Consider the following 18,790-nt stretch of genomic DNA (forward strand, 5'->3'; position numbering starts at 1 on the left):
TACCTTCTGTAGCTCACGGGAGGATTTGCCGTGCCGGTACGTTGGCAAGGGTCCATAGTTCTGTGCTAAGTTGTGCATATGTACGCACTATGTCGCATTTGCATCATGCAGATCTACGAGCTAGGCAAAGCTTCCCGTGGCCGTGGGTGACAAGTAGCGATAGAATACATAGGGATTGATAAGCAATAAGAAGGTTATTGTTGTTGTTATTGTTGTTGTTGTTGTTGTTGTAACTAGTTGCTTGTTGCTAATTGAAGACAAAAATGATTTCCTTTAGGTACTTAAAAAGCTAAGGGAAATAGGATTTCGATCGTGACTTCTCTCCAAAAGGGACGTTACACCGTAAGGATTACCCCGTACGGAACACTATGTACGTGATAGTAGGTACGTGATAAGCTTGTTGTCGTCATTCGGCGGTTATTGTGCTCCGACCGACAAACCGATGAACCGCTGCAGCCACTTACGCCATTGGGCCAATCTAATAACGTCCATGCGATAATTGACCATGCTAATTCCATCGGCCGATTGGGAGTTTGCGGCCAAGCGAGGTTCAATCAAGGCCTGTCGAATAGGGAGCGGGAGCAGCTGTATTCGCCTAGGGCTCAGCGATATAAGCAAGGAAATTAACCTTTGGGGTCTGCAGGCTTGGGATGACGAAGCGACGGGATTGGAGGCAAAAGCAAATAGGGCCCGGCGCTTAATCGCGCCTTTTGATTTGCTGACATTTAGGTAGGTACCTAGGTTACCTAACTTACCATCCATTCTCCACCCGAGCTCTAATAGCTTAAACTGGAAGTCTTAGTGACCAAATAAACGACAAATGTCAAATATCTCTCCAAAACCACGAACTTGTGATTGTGTGATAGACTTATAGCTTGCAGTCATTTTAGCACGCATTCCCACCTTTTAAGATAAAGCGGCAATTCTCAACCAATACAATAGGCTGTTTTGAGGATTGCCTTATCAGATAAGATAATCATATATTTAGCATGCCGAGTTAGTTTTTATTAAGGGCTAAAACTCACGCACCGATTAAGATGAATGGAAGTTTTACGCCTCAGCTCTACTGCTTAACAGCTGCTATTAGCATAGGTATATAAGACATATAGGATCCCGCGCTACCCGATCCATTAAATAGATGTAACTTTACAGTACATAGTAGGGAACAAGTGTTGATAGCGCGCGTCCGATTTAATATGACATGCAAATCATCCCGCCATCATCTTAAAGGCATGCTACTGTATAGTACAGATAAAATGGCATAGTTACATAAAGGAGCAATAAAGTTAAGTAACCTATTACTGAGATAAGTTTGTTAAGGACGTAATTAACATTGATTGGTTTAGTAAATTTTCTAATAACTAAGCATAGTATAATGCTTTAAGTACATAATCCCACCACAGTTCCTACTTGATGTGGTCTGATAAGTTAAGTTTTGACTAACCCTTTAAAAGAGTGATATGAATAAGGTTGTTTTATCAGCCTTGTAGCCTCGAAGCATTGCTGCAATTGCCGACTTGCTGACTTGCTAACTTGCCCGACTATAAAACATTAAAGAGTTAATATTTAGGTAGGTTTGGCATAAGGGACGGGATATGGGTTAAGAAGTATTCTTCGCCTGTTGAATTAAAAGTTGTCTTTTCATTCTTTAAAATTCAGCGTTAGTAAAGGAAACAATAAGATACTTACTATTTAATAACAACCATCCGCATTATCAAACGCATTGGTAAGTTGTATTTTGCAAACAGTTTTGAGGTAGTCCCTCTCGTTTGTGGTAGGCTGGCTATAAATTCAAGGCATTCCGTTAGCGAATCAAGATTACAACAAATAACAAATATTAGACTAACTTATTAGCCCTCCTTCTTCCACCTCCAGAGGAACTCCGTAGCCGCCTCTAAATAATTAATGCCGCTTTCGCGAGCATTTTTATGTTGGTCCTTACGTTTTTTAAAGAAACACGTGTTGGCGGTGTTGAATTGCTTCTCCATCCCCCATATTGCCTCATGTTTTTTGAGGGCCTATCAAGAATATTAGTAAGCTTTTATCTATAAGAAAATGATTAAGAAAATTTGTTTCTTACGTCGACGGGGGGTTGTGGGGGCTGTACGACCGGTTGAGCGGCCGGTCGAGCTGCGGGCTGGTGGCCGGTATTTAATTCTTCAATACCCTCCTAAAGCAACTGGATTGCATATTCACGAAGCTCTTGGTTAGCTTGCTCGTGTAGCAAATCCATATGAAAATGCAGGCCAACGACCTCGGCAACCCGAGCAGCTATCTGGGGGGTGAAAAGACCGGAGGCCTGGAGTTCTTCTCGATCCGCCACCACCCCATACCACGAGGAGAACACCTCATAGTAAAACTGCCCTGGCGCTGGCTTTACCAGCGCGGCGCCGTCCGCATTGTCATACGCGGCGGTAACTTCAATTCCGCACACGCTTTCAAGGTAATCCTTGTCACCCGCGGTGGGCTAGCTATAAGTTAAATTAAGTAGTTATTACTAGATCTGTCAGTATGGCTATAATAATATATAATACTTAATAGTTGAGACATACCGTTAAGTAATAGTTTAATGACTTTTCCAAAGTGTAAAGCCCCATAGTTTTTAAGAGGTTAGAGTTAAAAAAGTGTTGACGTAGTATATTCTTGTTGTAGAATGCACGACGCTGTACTGCATGTATAAGTAGGCTGGAAGAAGACGAGTTAGAATAAGGCTCACAGGAGTAAAAAAAAAAAAAAGTATGAATACAGCGCAGAAGAATAGAGGGGAGTTAGAGGGAGAGGGGACAGAGTATATGAAGATAAGATATGATGTGGAACTCAAGTGGGAACTGCAAAATAATAAAGCAGGTGAAGGTAATATGTGTAAAGGTAAGGTGAAGGAAACAAGGTATAATAGAAAACCAGCAACAGTGGCACGGGAATAAGGATAAAGCAGAACAAGATGGGGGAAGGTACATGAGAATAGGAAATGTGAAAACAAGACTTACCAGTATAAAAGAGTGTACAGTAATGATTAGTGTTGTGGATTTACTTGGAAAATATAAGCGTAAAAGGATAAGGGTGTGTTGGTTGTAAGTTAAGAGTATAAGTGCCCATGTTGAAAAATGCGATAGGAAGCTGGGTATATGAGGTTGTTGGTAAATATAGTAGGCTGCTTTGAATGTAGGTAGGTTGTATAAAAGTTAGGTATTTAAGATTATATGAAGACATGCTGTTTGAAGTCTGAGTTGTATGAAGATGGAAGTAGGAGAAGGAAAGGTTCTGGTGGTGAGGAGGACCCCCGAAATATATAGAAAACCGCGATCAGTCTACAGACTTTTTTCACCGCCCTCGGTAGAATAAACACTGACTAGGCAACCACTCAGAAAGAAGGAACGAGGCAGCTGCGCTACGAAAGAGCAACTACGAGGTAACTACGAAGCAACTGCAGAACCGTGAATCATGTCACTTTCGACAAAATACATGTCCGTGCACCCTTGTAACTGGTCAGTACCTACCTCCCTGTGAAAACCCTTCAGAAAAGAACAAGTACCCGTATTAGCTCCTTCCTTCTATTAGTAGATAACGCCTTAGGGTCCCTGGTGAACGGTCAACACGAGGAGGTTTCTAAGGCATCAACTTCCGCAGCATAGGTGGCCCGTGATGATGATGATACACAAACAAGTTTTATTAGAAAGCGCGTCGTAGAAAGGCCTCACGGAGTACCTTCTTCATGACGGTTTAAGATACGTACTAGCTATGGTAGTATTCTCATGAATGTGTTTACCTAGGTAGGTACCTAAAATCAACTAGTAGAATGTCACTGCACATGTATGTAGCTAAACTATGTTAGGGCCTTGGACAGTATTTTATCCCATCTACGGGAGTGGAAGACATGGATAAGAAGTAATGGGAAAATAACCATGTTATCCTGCGAATAAGCATCAAGTTATATAAGGCTGGACTACTGATAGAGGTCACCATGTGACTTTTCGCTCTAGGTGTTCTCCTGGCCTAAAGCTCGCCTTCTAGTACTGCCAACCTGAAAGGCAGCAGGTGTTGTTGGGTTTCAAATGAGGGATCTGGAATAGAAACTCTATTAAGTGCACATGATAGACTGCTCTGTCTAAATGGTATACTAAGAATGATAGTTTCACATAGGTAAACCAAGTGACATAAATAGGGCCAGGTTAACGCCAGGATAAGCTATCCTTAAATACAACTCCCAGTATCTGTATAGTATCAAGCCTTACTAAAACTCGAAGCGATATGACATAATCTTATAAGAACTTTAATTCCGGTTAGTTAAACCATGCTAAATCTTCATCTCAAACGAGTATGGTGGCAGAAATAGATTAGGACTTCCATCATATATAAGTAACCAGTGGGTTTTATACTTCTCGTTTAATAAAGCTCTATTAAATGAAGAAGGATATTAACTACGTCTGGTAGGGAGTTTAGTGCCATTTAATAGTTAATTTGGAGGTTAGGTAAGTTTTACTTAGTTACTAAATATAGAGGTACGCGATATTCAACTTGATTTATAATACATAGATCCTAAATTAGCAAGTGACCAACCTCTTTTATACTCCTCACGTCAAGGTCTTCATGATGGCGTTTCTTTGTAATAGGCTTGACTTGTTGACAAGCCCCGTAAGCCCAACCTTTCCTAAAGAGGAAAATGGTCATGACGATTTAGTCAGCCTCCAAATGATAGAAGTAATAGTACAAAAAAGTATAAGTATACCAGAGAGTGCCAGAGTAATTTAATAGGGAATCAATGGTTTATTTCGATATCATTATATAGAATACAATTAGAAGCATTTGGAACTATGGCTTTTGTACCTACGACTCAATCTGAGATCCGAGAATGGCTTCTTAGGGTAGGTTGGACCCCATTGCGAAAGATGTATTAAAGCTAACGCTTCCCTAGTTCCATGAATCAAATGACTCCCTCGACGTGTCAAGACTATCGGATATATACACGGAAGATGCGAAAGTGCAGTTTGGCAACATGCCCCTGTTTAACGGGTTGGATGGGCTACGCAAATTCCTCAAGGGAACTTGGGCAGGATTAGAGATGATGCACCACGAAATTGACAGTTTTGGTAAGACAAAATTTGAAATACACCAATCTCAAAATTCATATAAGTAACTAACAGCTATACGCGGTAGATATGATAGACAATAAGATCTATCAGCCATGCCACATAACATGGAAAGTAAAGAATGATCCAGTAAGGGAGACAATTGTGGTTCCGGCTTTTGCTTTCATCTGCTTAGAGACATCTGGGGAAAATAGAGGCCGTGTCAAACAAGCTGCGTACTATATGGATAATGCTCCGTTAATGGCAGCACTTCAGAGGTCGTCTTAGGATTTGTCATATAAGAACTCACAGAGTCTAAAGTTGCAAGATGCGTTTTAGTGGTGTAATTTAGCTTTATCTTATCGGAATGTTACACAGAAAATGTAGCCTTGTGGAGTAACGAGTATTGATTGGATATGACTTCATTTGTCCCACTTCTTAAGCTAGGGCCCCGCAAGGCTGGGCTGGATCCATCTTAAATTTCAAACCTTCCAAACATTTGCACGGCATTGGTGAATTCCAAATCGCCAATTTTGGTCAATTACTCTAGAGTCCGAGTCTGGCTCTCTAGCACAAATTATGGCCGCATCTAATTCCCTAACCTTGTCGAGCGCGACCTTTGCAAAGCTCTCCCCGCATCCATTTCTCCTCGCGAACCTCCAGCCTTCAGACCCATCAACACCCTCTTCACGCACAAATGGACGACAACCGCGCCAAGCACGCCCCTACAGCGTCAATACTTCATCCCTATCACACGCGCATGGTAGTGCTGTAGTCCGCTCAGGCGACACAACAGTTATCTGTGGTGTGCGGGGCGAGACCCTTCTCACCTCTCAAATTCCCAATTACCGTGCACCACAAGCCGATGATACTACGATTGGTGACGAGCTACGAGACTACGATCTATTAGTACCAAATGTTGAGCTAGCGACTGGTTGCGCACCTAACTTCCTACCGGGTGTACCACCAACTACACTTGCGCAGACTTTGAGCACACGCCTTTTCTCTCTGCTACATAGCTCGAAGCTCCTGAATGCGGAGGATTTGCGAATATACCACGATGGTTCCGAGACACAAGGCGGAGGAGATACTGAGGAAGAAGAGATTGGTGTAATAGCAAAGGAAGTCAAGGCATATTGGGTGCTATACATTGACGTACTATTCATTTCCTTCGACGGTAACCCCTTCGACGTAGCTTGGGCAGCAATATTAGCTGCTCTACGAGATACAAAGCTCCCTTATGCATATTGGGATATCGATCGCGAGTTGGTGCTATGCACTCGGCCAACTGAAAAGGAGCCAACCCCGTTAAGCATACACGGGCTACCAGTAGCCTGCACGGCGGCCGTGTTTACAGCAAGGGAGAGACAGAAGAAAGGGAGCGGACAGTATTGGATCCTGGTAGACCCGGACAGGTTGGAGGAAAGTTTGTGCGATGAGACAGTGACGATGGTAGTTGATAATACTGAGGGAGAAGCCAAGGTCTTAATGATATCTAAGAGTGGTGGAACAGTTGTTGGACCTGCTCTCATGAGAGAGTTTGCTACTGTAGCCGCAACACGATGGAAAGAGTTCCGTGCTGTCTTACAATAGAAATCACTTAATACCCAAATATGGATACCCAAATATGGAATGAATACGAAACTGTTACGAGGAAGCTATAGACTGAGTGATAGAGACTACTATTGCATACTAGGGTTGCAATTTCTGTTGTAGAAACCAAATAATTATATTTCAAAGACAGCATTAAAATGAGATGTATCAACCCTTCGAACCATCCTATCAGGCGTTATTCCAGGACAGTAGATACGGGACGACTAATTGGTCTGCCCGCCCATTCAAGCGAGCAGCCTACTGAAAGGCTACTCTATTGCCAGCATCGTGGCGCTTCGGAGGAGCAGAACGCTGGATACTGGCGAGCGGTGGTTGTTGAAAAGAAGAAAAATGCCACAAGAAAAATCCAGGCCATTTTTAGTGAAGCTAGCGGGTGGGTCCACGCATCGGATCTTCGGTCTTAGTCATCTTCCGCGCATAGGCAATTAGTTCGACTCCACCTTCGAAGCTCCATTTCCCATCTTACAAATTTTCGAAAAGCAAACCCTGTATGACCCTTTTCTTCCTCCCTCCATCATGGAATCCTTGGGAGACGAGCCATGGGACGTGGTGATCTGCGGCACGGGACTGCAGCAGTCGCTACTGGCTCTGTAAGCAAAACCTCTCTGTTCTCGAGTAGCATACGTATTGTCGGGAGCTTCGTCTGACTGACCTAGTCTGCCTCCGCGATGAAGAGCTCTCTCGCGGTCGAACAAACGCATATTACACGTTGACCCGAATGATTATTACGGCGAGCATGAAGCTGCTTTTAGTCTGCAGGAGGCGGATGTTTGGGCTGCTACACACAGTGAAGAACATGCAACAGCAGGGAAGCAGCCTATCTTCAAGAATGCCAAAGCATGGAAACATGCAGATGCGACAGACCTAGGCCTATCCTTCCCTCGAGCATATTCGCTAGCCCTAGCACCCCAAATCATCCACACCCGCTCCAAGCTTCTAGAACAGCTCGTGTCGTCTCGGGCATATAGGCAAGTCGAGTTCCTCGCAGTCGGCTCGTTCTTCGTCTTCGACGCAGAAGCAAGCGAGTCCAGCTCGAAGCTAGCCCGAATTCCCAGTAGTCGAGAAGATGTGTTCGTCACGCAGGCTATACCGGTCAAGTCCAAACGGTCTTTGATGAAGTTCCTCAAATTTGTCATCGACTACGACTCTGAGGAGCAGAAGACCGTCTGGCAGGGTCAAGAGCGGAAGTTGCTGTCGGAATTCCTAGCTAGTGAATTCAAGCTAGGCGAGGACCTGCAGAAATATATCCTCGCTTTGACTCTGACGCTAGATGGCCGCATTACGGTGGCGGATGGCCTGGCTACAATTAATCGTCACCTTACCTCTATGGGCCTATTTGGCCCTGGCTTCTGCGCTGTATATCCTAAATGGGGTGGCTCTTCAGAAGTTGCACAAGTGGCGTGTCGTGCCGGAGCGGTAGGTGGCGGTATTTACATGCTCGATACCAAAGCAAAGGTCAGCGATAGCTCAGATGGCCATGAGATCTCGCTTGAGCTGTCAAATGGAATATCAGTCCGCACGACAAAGCTAGTCACGTCGCAACAAGACGCTCTTCCTGGGGCGCAAACTATCACGCGGCTCATTGCCGTAGTCAATTCGCCCCTCAAATCCTTGTTTGAGATCGTGGTAGAAGGCGCTCCGACCCCAGTTGTCGCTGTGGTAGCCTTCCCAGGCCCAACAAGGGAGGACGGCCCAATCTACGCATTTGTGCATTCCAATGAAACAGGCGAATGTCCCGCCGGTCAAAGTAAGTTTTCATTTTTTCCCATCATATTTTCTACCCTACTTCCCCCTGGTGTTATGATGATCCAACATAACGAATACTTATCTACATTGTCCGAGCTTCGCGCTGAGGAAAACAACCTCTGACAAACTGATTGCACCAATTTCTCTTTTTTACATGTTCATTACTGCATGAAAATCGAGAAAATATAGCTAACCATCGCTTCTATGGTATAGGCGTGATATACTTGACTACTCTAGCAAGTTCTCAATCTACACAGCGGCTCGAGTCAGCTCTAGGTGATCTTCTGGCTGCTGCTACTCCCGAGGGAAGTCCAACCCCCGTATGTCTGTACAAACTACAGTACGAGCAATCCCTCAGCGCGCGAGAGCCCTCGAGCACAACTCGTGAGGAAACTCGTACCTTTGCATTCCCATCACCATCTCTGAACCTCTCCTTTGACGAAAGTTGTCTGGGCCCGGTTAAAGATGCCTGGAAACTAGTCATGGGCGATACCGCCTCGGGAGACGAGTACATGGTGTTCGAAGATCGCGAGGGCGTGGGCGATGACGACGAGGTTTATGATTAGTCATTTAGTCCGCTTCGGTGTGAGTACATAGTCAATTGATCGCCATCTTAGATCAGCCACAAATGAACAATAGGACTGATTATTTTATGCCTTTATGCATTAAGTCAACGTATCGTATCTAAGTACCTATGCTAGGTCCCGTCCTTTGAGCCAGCGACAAAGCCAGCTTACCCTAGGCACCTAAAGTACTCCTTAAACGTGCATATACCGAAGAAGTGAATACGACGCAGATTATAGACTATGATCACTCTCATCTCGCCTCGCGATATTCCGGTCAAATGACCAGGGTAGCGTTTATCATCCATCGGATCTAGTATACCAGTTCGAAAGCCAACACATACTATACTCTCTTGGAGCAATATTAACAACGCAAATCATCCCCCTTTCCGAATCTTAGCAGCTTATATCCTCGGTTCCTAGCGTCGGTGTCAGTAGGGTTGTCTAGAAGCAGAAGGAATCACCGTAGTAGTATTAGTGCGCACTCACATATCCACTCACATGTCTAGCCTCAGCGGAGATCTCATCGTCGCAATAGTAGATACCTAAGTAAGTAGGTATGCTAGACATAATAAGGATACACGTCGGTGAAGAATGCCGAACCGAAGCAACGAGCCCGGATATTATATGCGTACGACTCTAGTCCTTCTCTAGTTACGCCTCAGCATCAGCTAGCTTGGCGCCCACCCAGATACTGCCGAAGGGTACGTTGGGTTCGCCGTCCTGCTGGACTTCTAATCTGCCCTTCGTAGCTAGGCAGAGTGTGTGATAGAAAGCCTGCGCGGCTGTCGCGCGCGGTGTCTCGCGGGGCACGAACACGTCGTCGAAGGCGACCCATCTGCGGTTTTCGTCGAAATCCTCGTCCTGGAGACGCTCGCCGTTCTCGCGGATCGCCGAGTCTATGAACGAAAGGAAATTCCCTCCTTCAATATCGATAGTCGGCCACTCGTCCTTCTTGTGCTCGTCTGCTTCTACTTCGTCCTCTACTAGTTGCAACTCGTCGAAGGAGTCGTCTTGCGAGTGGAGACCGCCTATATCGAAGCCGTCATCGCCGAATGCCGGACCGTCACTAAAGCGTATGATGTCCTGGATATTACCGCGATTTGCTAGGGGACTGGATGGGATTCGGCCCTTTTTCGCAGAGCCGCGAATAGATGAGCCCGGCACAGCAGAAGAGCCTCGGTTCCAGGGCAGACGCAAGGCGGAAGAAAGATGATCGGACATAGGCGCTTGGGCGTCTCGGCCAACTTCAGGGGGACTATGAACTATTTGTGCGTCTTGGTCGAAAACATAATCATCTTCTAGACCACGGCCCTGCTGGTCGGCTTCACTATCAAGTCGCGGCTTGACTCGGCGCTCGTCTTGCTCGTCATCCTTAATGAGTTCGGTTGCAGATCGGCGTCTACGTCTACCGCGGCGCTGCTCTGGTATCTCAAGTCCAGTAAGGGCAGTAAATAGGGAATCTCCCGAAAAGTCAAGGGCTAGCGGATGGACTATTCCAGGAACAGCCAAGTTCTGCCCGATATTTCCTAAACCAAGGCCGAATGTAAGTAGCATAGCATTCGCCTTTGCCTGCGCTGCTCCAGGTCGACCCTTCCTAGTGCCACAGTTATCCAAGTATTCTCTTTGCCACTCTCTTATGGTAGTTCTTGAGAGTTGCGTTTCTTCGTCGACAACCGGCATATGAGCTTTCTTCTTTCGTCGGGAAGGTGCTTGCTGGGGACCATCATCTAGGAAGGCATTATGTTCGTCTTGCGGTTGCTCCGTTAGGGGGTTTCCTACTTCTGGTTGCGCCGCTTTCATCATGACGATATCTCCTTCGCCATCAACATTTTGTTGATCCTGTTGCTCGCGATTCACATATTCCTGGCTCTCATCTTCCATTGGTGGGAGAGGGGGTAGCTCCATCTCGTCTTGGACTATGGCTGGTTCGTTCAGCTCAATGATGTTTCCGTCCTCGTCTATCTCCATTCCCCAGTCACCTGCTCCTGCGAATTCATCCTCTTGGTCGATAACGAATCGAGCTGCTTCGGGTTTCTGCGAAGATGAGAGCCCTTGAAGACCGAAAGGGGATCCTTGCGGATCGGGGGAATCTGAATGGCGTAGGTCAAAATGTATGTTGAAACCCGCACCCTGACTACCCGAGCCTGATAAAAGGGTATTGTCGAAGGGGGACATCTGAGATGATGTCTTATTGGTTGCTTGGCTATTTGCTACCAAAGCGTCGAGATCGAACTGCGGAAGACGCATATCTGGGACGAAATCGGGATCATTCATAATCAGGATATTTTCTGGTCTGGCGAATAACCAGTCAGTCACAACCGGTTTCTCGCGCGCACTATCTACTTCCCTGAGCGCTTAGGGCTCTTACCTTGTCTGTCCTGCCTCTGGGTCGAGTTGGTTCGAACCAAATTTTGTGAAGAAGATATGCATATGCGCCTGGATCTTCTGCAAGTCGGAAAGCATATAGGAGCATTGCTGGTTATAGACGCGCGATACTCCGTAGAGCAAATGACCCTGAAGGCGCAGGGCAACTGGCGCGCCTGGCTCGATGATCTTTCCACATGCCTTTTGCACGTCGACTTCTTGTATCGCTTTTCGGGTCACCTTCATAGTACTTGAACGATTTCCAACAGTCGCGACAAGCCTTTGACGCGTTAGCAGAGTCAATATATGGTTTCCCGATACAATAGACGAGAGGCTCTAAGGAAGAGTACCAGGAACAAGCCACTTACCATATAGTCGCAACGCCATATTGGCGGCTTGTGAGAACTATAACGCGGTGTAAGTGAAGATTACACGTTTTATAAGGAGTTGATAAGAGGAGTTAAGACTTACTTTCGTGGCTGTAGAACATCGTGAAGAGGGGTTAGGGAGGTTTAGGGGGTTGGCGCGTGACGCGTTTCGCGTCTAATCGAATCAAAGGGAAAGCTATGGCCTTGATATCAGTTATATTATAGGTCAGTAGGACCCAAAGGATGTTAACGTTCATTTATTCACGACGGATAAGTGTTTATGGGAATTGTAATGATGCTGAGGATGTTTGAGAAATAGGGGGGGAATATGAAGGCGGGGCTGCTGAGTTGTTTCTGATTTGTGACCTTGGAAGTTTTGTAAAGGTTTTTTATAAAAATATGAGGTGCACATGATGGCCACTTTCTAAATCTCGAAAGGTGCTGGTTGTTAAGGAAGTTGCGCTGGACTTGCATACCTAGGTTAGGTAGGTACGTCTGGCTGCTAGTTCAGTGGCGCCGATACCTTGCCAGGTGCGTTAGGTACCTACACCTTTACACGCTGCATATAATACGTGTATGTACCTGCATGTGCTCCTAAAGTCGTAGGGCTGTAGAAGAGGCTCGATGATGTTCTGTTGAATTATCATGTATCACACTTATACGTTGCCGTTTGCACACCTTCATTAATTGTTACGTCTTATTTTCCAGGCATTCATCATTACTTATCAGCCTAGTTTTATAAGGCAGTTAGAGGGACGCTCTGGTTGCAATTACAGTTACATTAGTCAAGTATTTTATTTATATTACTTGAATCAAGTAAGGAGAGGCTGTTGTGGTGTTTGAAGACATTGTTTGCTCTCGCTTATGTATATTGTTAACTCGGCCGCATTTTCGTAATGCACAATAGTAATTGTAAAAACTGCATATATCCTTGATTATGTGCCCATTTACGAATATAATACTCGAATATCAACTCTCGGTTGTTAAATAGGTGATGGTGCTTCTTTCATCTACGACTAGAAGTGATTATATAACATTGACTATGTTTTTTAATCATGAGAAATTATTGTGATACCTACAAAGTATTAACTTAGGTACAGCTAATTAATAGAACTAAACATAAGTTGGAAGTAATATATAATATAAAACTAACCTCCTACCGCTGCACATATCAGCATTAAGAAACGATTAGCATAGCAATGTAAAGAACCTATTGCGTGATATCCTTAAGTTAACATTTAAGTTAGGGCTATTTGGATCGGATATTCCCGAGATCTGACAAATAATTCTCGTACAATAAAAGACTTCATTTAAGGCATATCTTAGAAGATATATCTATCAATACATAGTACATTCCATTCTAATACCGTACATGCATGAGGTACATGCATGAGGTAATAGTCGAAACAATAGCATTATATAATTCAGATGAACCAATCACACATCTCAATGGTGACGAAGATCTACGACTGCATTGCCAAGACTCCACTAACATCTCGAGTTAAGAATTGTTCTAGAACATTATTAATCTATTAAGTGCCGCCCCTCATCCCTACCTAGCTAACTACCTATGTACACTATTCACCTCAATCGAACCATTGCTAACCTTTTATAATCTCTAATTTGGGGGAACGTAGAGATTATCCTCGTACCTGTTATGTTGATTCATCTTGACCATCCCCGTACCCGGTTACGGTAATTGAGGGATAAGTTGACGCACACGATATCTCACCCCTCACCCCTCCAGCTCCACAGGACCCTGAAAATCTTGAAGATCGATATTGGAGATCATATTAACCTAACCTAGTATTGTACTGTCAACGTAGGATCCTGTGTAATGGACCCTCTCATCGCCTCTGAGCTCGCTAAGAGCGCTGATGGCATTCCTTTCCGCGCCAAGGAAAATCACGTCCACAGCACTTGGGCGAAAACTTTCCTGTCGCGGCCAGAACTCTACTTCCAGCCGGAGACATTACCTGAGATTGAAAAGATAGTGAAACTTGCGCACAAATGTCGTCGCCGTCTCACTACTGCTGGTTGCGGCCATTCGCCCAGCTCGCTAACTTGCACCTCGTCCTGGCTAGTAAATCTCGACAAGTATAATCGCATACTGTCCGTAGATACGGATACCGGCGTCGTGGTCATGCAATCGGGAATAAGGCTGTATGCGCTTTGCGAGGAGCTTGAGAAGCACGGTCTTGCTATGCCAAACCTTGGTAGTATCAACCAGCAGTCCATCGCCGGCGCTATTTCCACAGGTACTCACGGGTCAAGCCTTAAGCATGGTCTGATGTCTGAGGACATCCTATCTTTGCGCGTAACCGTCGCAGATGGTACCACCAAATTCTGCTCCTCCGAGGACGACCCTGAGCTATTTCGGGCATCCCTCCTCTCTTTAGGTGCACTCGGCATCATAACTGAGGTTACTTTCCGAGCCGTACCCGAATTCACCCTACGGTGGAAACAGGTTATTGATGCTGACGTGAAGATGTTTGACGCGTGGGAAAGGGATCTTTGGACACAGACCGAGTTCGTCAGGGTTTGGTGGTACCCGTATACCCGGCGCGCAGTAGTGTGGACTGCGGAGAAGACGGATGAACCGCTGATAGATCCGAAAGTATCATACTATGACAACACCCTAGGCTACTACGTCTATCACAACTTGCTCTATGCCTCGCAGTTTTTTCCGCGAGTTCTCCCCTGGATCGAGTGGTTCGTTTTCGGCATGCAGTACGGGTTCCGGAACGGCACGACAAGCAGTGCCGTCCAACCCAGCCGCAAGGCACTGTTGATGAACTGCCTATATTCGCAGTTTGTGAATGAGTGGGCTATTCCTCTCCATAAAGGTCCCGAGGCTCTTCGACGATTGAGCAGCTGGCTCAATCAGCTTCCCCCCTCGGATCCGGACTACGTACCCCATAACATACCCTTCTCAGCTGAGGGACTCTACGTCCATGCGCCTGTCGAAGTGCGAGTCTCCAACACGTCGCCTTCTAACCCGAAGTCTTTAATGCCGAACAGCAGGCCATATCTCGACCCGACAGTCGAGGACAGCCCAACGCTATATCTCAACGCCACCCTCTACAGGCCTTATCATAGCGACCCGCCGTGTCGGGCTCGGTACTACGAGGCTTTCGAGTGGCTAATGCGGGATCTAGGCGGGCGACCGCACTGGGCGAAGAACTTCGAGACAGAAGGTGCAGAGATCGAAAGTATGTATGGCAGCAGTTTGCGTCAGTGGCGAAAGGTTCGGGAAAGCGTAGATCCCGATGGCCTGTTTGTCGGCGCATGGCATCGACGATTCGTACTCGAGAGTGGACCCCTTCTCCCGCTTGAGGAGGTAGAAATTAAACGAGAGAGAAGGAGTCGTGCGGGCGGTGTGATATTCGAAGGTGTAGTTGGGAGCGCCCGGTAGCCATTGATTTCCGGTTGGTTTGGGTTTCTATTCATGTTCTTGGTCGTCTGGGGATGTAGATTTGATGACCAATATCGATGCAAATTCCCAGTTTATTTATACAACCCACAATGACCTTTTTGAGCCTACATATGACACAGGCTTGAGATTAGGCTCTGCATAAAACCACGGAGTAGTAAAACTATATAGACTCTCTTTATATCTCTTATAGAAGGTTATCACCTTAGGCTGTGAGCTCCTGTCACGTACCTACCTGTAATTATAAGGAGGAGCGATACCCATCCGTTGCAGGAGCCAAGTTGAATGTAAAGAAGCCGCGAATGCTTCCATGTATTCAAGTAGCTTCAAACGTAAAGCTTATATCATACGTCTATATGATTTAATAATGTATGAGTAGGTAGACTTTTACTATCATCCGTTCACCAACACTGATAGATCAAGTATCAAAACGTTTATCAAGACATCCGAATCATATTCAAATTAACCATCATTGGCCCCCCCTGGAGACTTCTAGGCCGCTTACACTGCTGAACAGTTTAGACAGCATGGACATCTTATACGTCCCGGGCTTCCCAGGCGTCCCGGAGTCATTTTTTGAACAAATGCTTAATGTCCCTTACGATGAGAAGCTAAGGGAAGCTGACCCGGCACTGGAGAAATCAGCACGAAAAATGGAGCTCAAAGTCGTTCGTAAACTATGGGAGGTAGTGGCGAGTAGTAAGGCGGATATCAACGTAAAAAAGGAGGCTATCGCACAGTTCTTCTCAAATAAAGTCGACTATTTGCTACCTCCTAAATACCCAGGTCCAGCGGGTTTTGAATACACACGACATAGAATTGGGTCCTGGAAGGAATTATTGACCTGCCCGCTGAGTATTCCGGACGACGATTTATCTAAGCTGATCCGAATGACGCCAAAGATACCTAACCAGAATCATTTTGCGGAAACGGGAGCTGGACGTTTAATTTTCATGGTGTCATGGTCGTTTTCGTTAGCCCAACTCCACCGTCTGATAGAACATCTAAAACAGGAGGAGACTATATTCGAAGAGTCGCAGACATGGTTGAATTTTCTCATTTCGCGGAAGGGTGGTAACCGTGCTAATGATACACCCAACGCTCACATAACTGTCCGGTATATTGGTTCCCGCGCAGTATCATCAGACGATCCGCTACCACTCACGAACACTCAACTGTTGCATGAGGAGTTTGGCCGTAATCCTTTCTCTGGAGTTCTCCCAGAGTTTTTAGAGGCAGTAAATGTGGCCTTGCCGAGTGTGGCAAACGGTGTCCGAGTTTACATCCTCCCCGACCTCTTCGATTCGGAACGTAACAGCGAGGTAGTATTTTGGGATAATCTCACATATCAAGCATCACTCGCGGTATTCGACCTCAAGTCTCTTATCAACCGCGACGTGGAGCCGCCCTTACTACCTGATGACTTGCCGAAGGATGAATTTAGCTTGCTGGAAACTGTATATTGCGGAAGCAAACCCCCGGCTTCAGTATCTGGCCCCTCGGTTCATCTACAACCCGAGTTCAAACGGTTGTCACAACAAATGTACAAATCTTCTCGGCCTGGAAACAACCAGAACACCTTCCCGAAAGCCATGAGCTTGGAGGCGCGCCGGAGTCTCATACAACAGGCGATCCCTTTCCCTTTCGAACCCGAAGGGGAGCGGCCCCTACTAACGTTTGCTGTAAAAGGCATCCCTCCTGGTGACATCTACAACGACAAACAGTACCTCGAGGGGGAAACTGTCGATGCGTTAATTATGAAGATTCTGATCGGGGAGGCAATGTTGCACGGGAAGAAGACTGGTTCATATGCCAATGTTGTCCCCTTTTATTCCTTTGCGCCTTTTTTTAGACGGTTCGGTCCAGGATATGTCAATGAGTTTACTGTAAGCTTCTCTGTCTATTCGATAACGTCTCCTATTTATAATTAACATGAACGCAGTCGTATATGTGGGATTACGTCAGGGCCACTCGTCCTGTGATTTTTGTCACTCTGGGGAAGCGAATAGCCGAAGTCATCTGTAAAGCTTCTCGCACAGATACAGCCGAGGGCACAGAATCAACCCCAAAACAGGAATTAAAACTGGGATCGCCTAGAATAATAACCTCATCAGGATCAGCTAAATCAGGAAAAGGCCCCTTCAGCTTCATATACATTCCTCTCCTCGACCCTGGGCGGTACAAGTATACGACGGCGACGGAGACCCGGAAAGTATTCCTGTCCTACATGGCATATTCTTTTCAGTACGTAGTCCTAGTAGCGGATACAGCAAAGATATTCAGGGACGAAATGCGGTCGTCCGGAAACAAGATAGATGAGAACAGCGAGGAATTTTGCGAAGAAATCATATTGCGGGTACGACGTAGACTACAAAGTACACCGGGACGTCCCTTTGTGGAGGGCATAAGAAAGGCGAAAGCCCTCATCGCAGAGCTGATTACCCAGCAGCCGATTATGTTTTCCTGAGGAACTTGGACGAGGGACGTTTTGTTCGTAGAGGTGAATAGGGGAAGGGAAAGGAAATGTTGCTCCTAAGGAGAGTCGTTATTATGGGGTTCCATGTTACCCTTTCAGGCGGTTTCAGGGGCTGGATTATATGGGGATTGTATTATTGAGCAGTGAGTGAACACACGATAGCACGGAGTTGGCACTGTTGTTTATTTTCTATGGGTTGTCGCTCGTTAGGTTATAGAGGTATTGGCCAATATCTCGAGTACGCCTGGTATAATTGTTTATAGAATCAATACCTACGTACGTAGATGTACGCGTGAACACTACTTACTACGTGATGTGTTAACTATGCCTATTTACCGCTGGAAGACTGGGTATCTAGCTAAGTACCTACCTAAGGTGACGACACCAATGTATCACATCGAAGATGGAGAGTCGATACCCCTATGTAGGGCTTCACCCGTGCGTAGGTAAGTAAGCATCTACCCGAGTGTCAAGGAACACAGATGGGTCCTTGCCGTAGGGGGCGGATTGGTGGCTTAAATGAAGATACTTGGTTATGTGAGTTGATCGAGCACTATGCCAATCACACAACTGCTGTTGATGTTGCTAGTTGTTCGCTGTGGCATAGTATAATAGACTGGGGGCGAGACTACTTGATGTTGATGAACCACCTACACTGGGAGCCGGCTTATGCATACATAACATATCCAGACCTACCATTATTATCTACCATTTACTACAAGAATTATTTCTAACGATATCTGACGCGTGTCACGCGTTCTACGTTTTACCTTGGTACATATCTGCAAGTATCCATCCGCGCATCCTACCTACACCGCTAAACCGGTAGAAAGCCAGATAGGTAACGATACGATCTGCTCCCGAAGTAGCGGACTAGATTAGGTTTGTAGCAGACGCAGGAACAGACGGGCGGATCTGGAACCCACGTGAAAACCCAGAAGTGAGGCTGATCAGGTGCAGATAGCCGGATGACGTTGTTCCTGGTGGGACGTGGACTGATGGGTTTGCACAAATGGGCTGGGTTTGGTTGGCTGGTTGGTTGGTTGATAGTGGGTTGGTGATGGATGGACAAGGCGGCGCGGGACGGGAGGCAGCATATATGGAGGTGATGCCGGTGGCTGTGAGAGTTCGAGTGTTAGAAAACGGAATGGTGCTTG

The 18,790-nt window shown here is 46.0% G+C and overlaps 7 protein-coding genes across 7 annotated transcripts; 5 read left to right on the forward strand and 2 right to left on the reverse strand.

The window, feature by feature from the left end:
* Positions 1 to 1,850: 1,850 nt before the first annotated feature.
* On the reverse strand, positions 1,851 to 2,597 carry F4813DRAFT_388458 (uncharacterized protein; the record flags this gene model as incomplete). The annotated part of the gene is made up of 4 exons (XM_049246705.1): positions 1,851 to 2,018; positions 2,081 to 2,170; positions 2,252 to 2,467; positions 2,553 to 2,597. The coding sequence occupies 4 exons, from the start codon at positions 2,595 to 2,597 to the stop codon at positions 1,851 to 1,853; spliced, it is 519 nt and encodes a 172-aa protein (XP_049100657.1).
* Positions 2,598 to 4,696: 2,099 nt separating this feature from the next.
* On the forward strand, positions 4,697 to 5,534 carry F4813DRAFT_355993 (uncharacterized protein). Its single transcript, XM_049242929.1, has 3 exons — positions 4,697 to 4,862; positions 4,913 to 5,087; positions 5,155 to 5,534. Exons 1-3 carry the CDS (start codon positions 4,812 to 4,814, stop codon positions 5,352 to 5,354), a joined length of 426 nt encoding a protein of 141 aa, XP_049100658.1. The 5' UTR covers positions 4,697 to 4,811; the 3' UTR covers positions 5,355 to 5,534.
* On the forward strand, positions 5,525 to 6,782 carry F4813DRAFT_355995 (ribosomal protein S5 domain 2-like protein). The gene has a single exon (XM_049242930.1). The coding sequence runs from the start codon at positions 5,646 to 5,648 to the stop codon at positions 6,657 to 6,659; it is 1,014 nt and encodes a 337-aa protein (XP_049100659.1). The 5' UTR covers positions 5,525 to 5,645; the 3' UTR covers positions 6,660 to 6,782.
* A 414-nt stretch (positions 6,783 to 7,196) lies between these two features.
* F4813DRAFT_395581 (GDP dissociation inhibitor-domain-containing protein) lies at positions 7,197 to 9,088 on the forward strand (the record flags this gene model as incomplete). Its single annotated transcript, XM_049247716.1, has 3 exons — positions 7,197 to 7,270; positions 7,355 to 8,427; positions 8,640 to 9,088. The coding sequence occupies 3 exons, from the start codon at positions 7,197 to 7,199 to the stop codon at positions 8,990 to 8,992; spliced, it is 1,500 nt and encodes a 499-aa protein (XP_049100660.1). The 3' UTR covers positions 8,993 to 9,088.
* Positions 9,089 to 9,643: 555 nt separating this feature from the next.
* F4813DRAFT_380205 (uncharacterized protein) lies at positions 9,644 to 11,455 on the reverse strand (the record flags this gene model as incomplete). The annotated part of the gene is made up of 2 exons (XM_049245542.1): positions 9,644 to 11,285; positions 11,361 to 11,455. The coding sequence occupies 2 exons, from the start codon at positions 11,453 to 11,455 to the stop codon at positions 9,644 to 9,646; spliced, it is 1,737 nt and encodes a 578-aa protein (XP_049100661.1).
* Positions 11,456 to 13,230: 1,775 nt separating this feature from the next.
* On the forward strand, positions 13,231 to 15,507 carry F4813DRAFT_356007 (L-gulonolactone/D-arabinono-1,4-lactone oxidase). Its single transcript, XM_049242931.1, has one exon. The coding sequence runs from the start codon at positions 13,562 to 13,564 to the stop codon at positions 15,137 to 15,139; it is 1,578 nt and encodes a 525-aa protein (XP_049100662.1). The 5' UTR covers positions 13,231 to 13,561; the 3' UTR covers positions 15,140 to 15,507.
* Positions 15,508 to 15,684: 177 nt separating this feature from the next.
* Positions 15,685 to 17,670, forward strand: F4813DRAFT_395588 (uncharacterized protein; the record flags this gene model as incomplete). Its single annotated transcript, XM_049247717.1, has 2 exons — positions 15,685 to 17,043; positions 17,100 to 17,670. 2 exons carry the CDS (start codon positions 15,685 to 15,687, stop codon positions 17,622 to 17,624), a joined length of 1,884 nt encoding a protein of 627 aa, XP_049100663.1. The 3' UTR covers positions 17,625 to 17,670.
* Positions 17,671 to 18,790: the final 1,120 nt, after the last annotated feature.

The sequence above is a fragment of the Daldinia decipiens genome (assembly GCF_022478715.1).
Source record: "Daldinia decipiens strain CBS 113046 unplaced genomic scaffold F4813scaffold_12, whole genome shotgun sequence".
NCBI lineage: Eukaryota > Fungi > Ascomycota > Sordariomycetes > Xylariales > Hypoxylaceae > Daldinia > Daldinia decipiens.

Bases quoted from the DNA above. Each gene is read 5' to 3' on its own strand.
- F4813DRAFT_355993 (XM_049242929.1), top strand. From the start codon at position 4,812: ATGGCTTTTGTACCTACGACTCAATCTGAGATCCGAGAATGGCTTCTT. The intron at 4,863-4,912 runs GTAGGTTGGACC...ACGCTTCCCTAG, and splicing joins TCCGAGAATGGCTTCTTAGG to TTCCATGAATCAAATGACTC. The intron at 5,088-5,154 runs GTAAGACAAAAT...TATACGCGGTAG, and splicing joins CCACGAAATTGACAGTTTTG to ATATGATAGACAATAAGATC.
- F4813DRAFT_355995 (XM_049242930.1), top strand. From the start codon at position 5,646: ATGGCCGCATCTAATTCCCTAACCTTGTCGAGCGCGACCTTTGCAAAG.
- F4813DRAFT_356007 (XM_049242931.1), top strand. From the start codon at position 13,562: ATGGACCCTCTCATCGCCTCTGAGCTCGCTAAGAGCGCTGATGGCATT.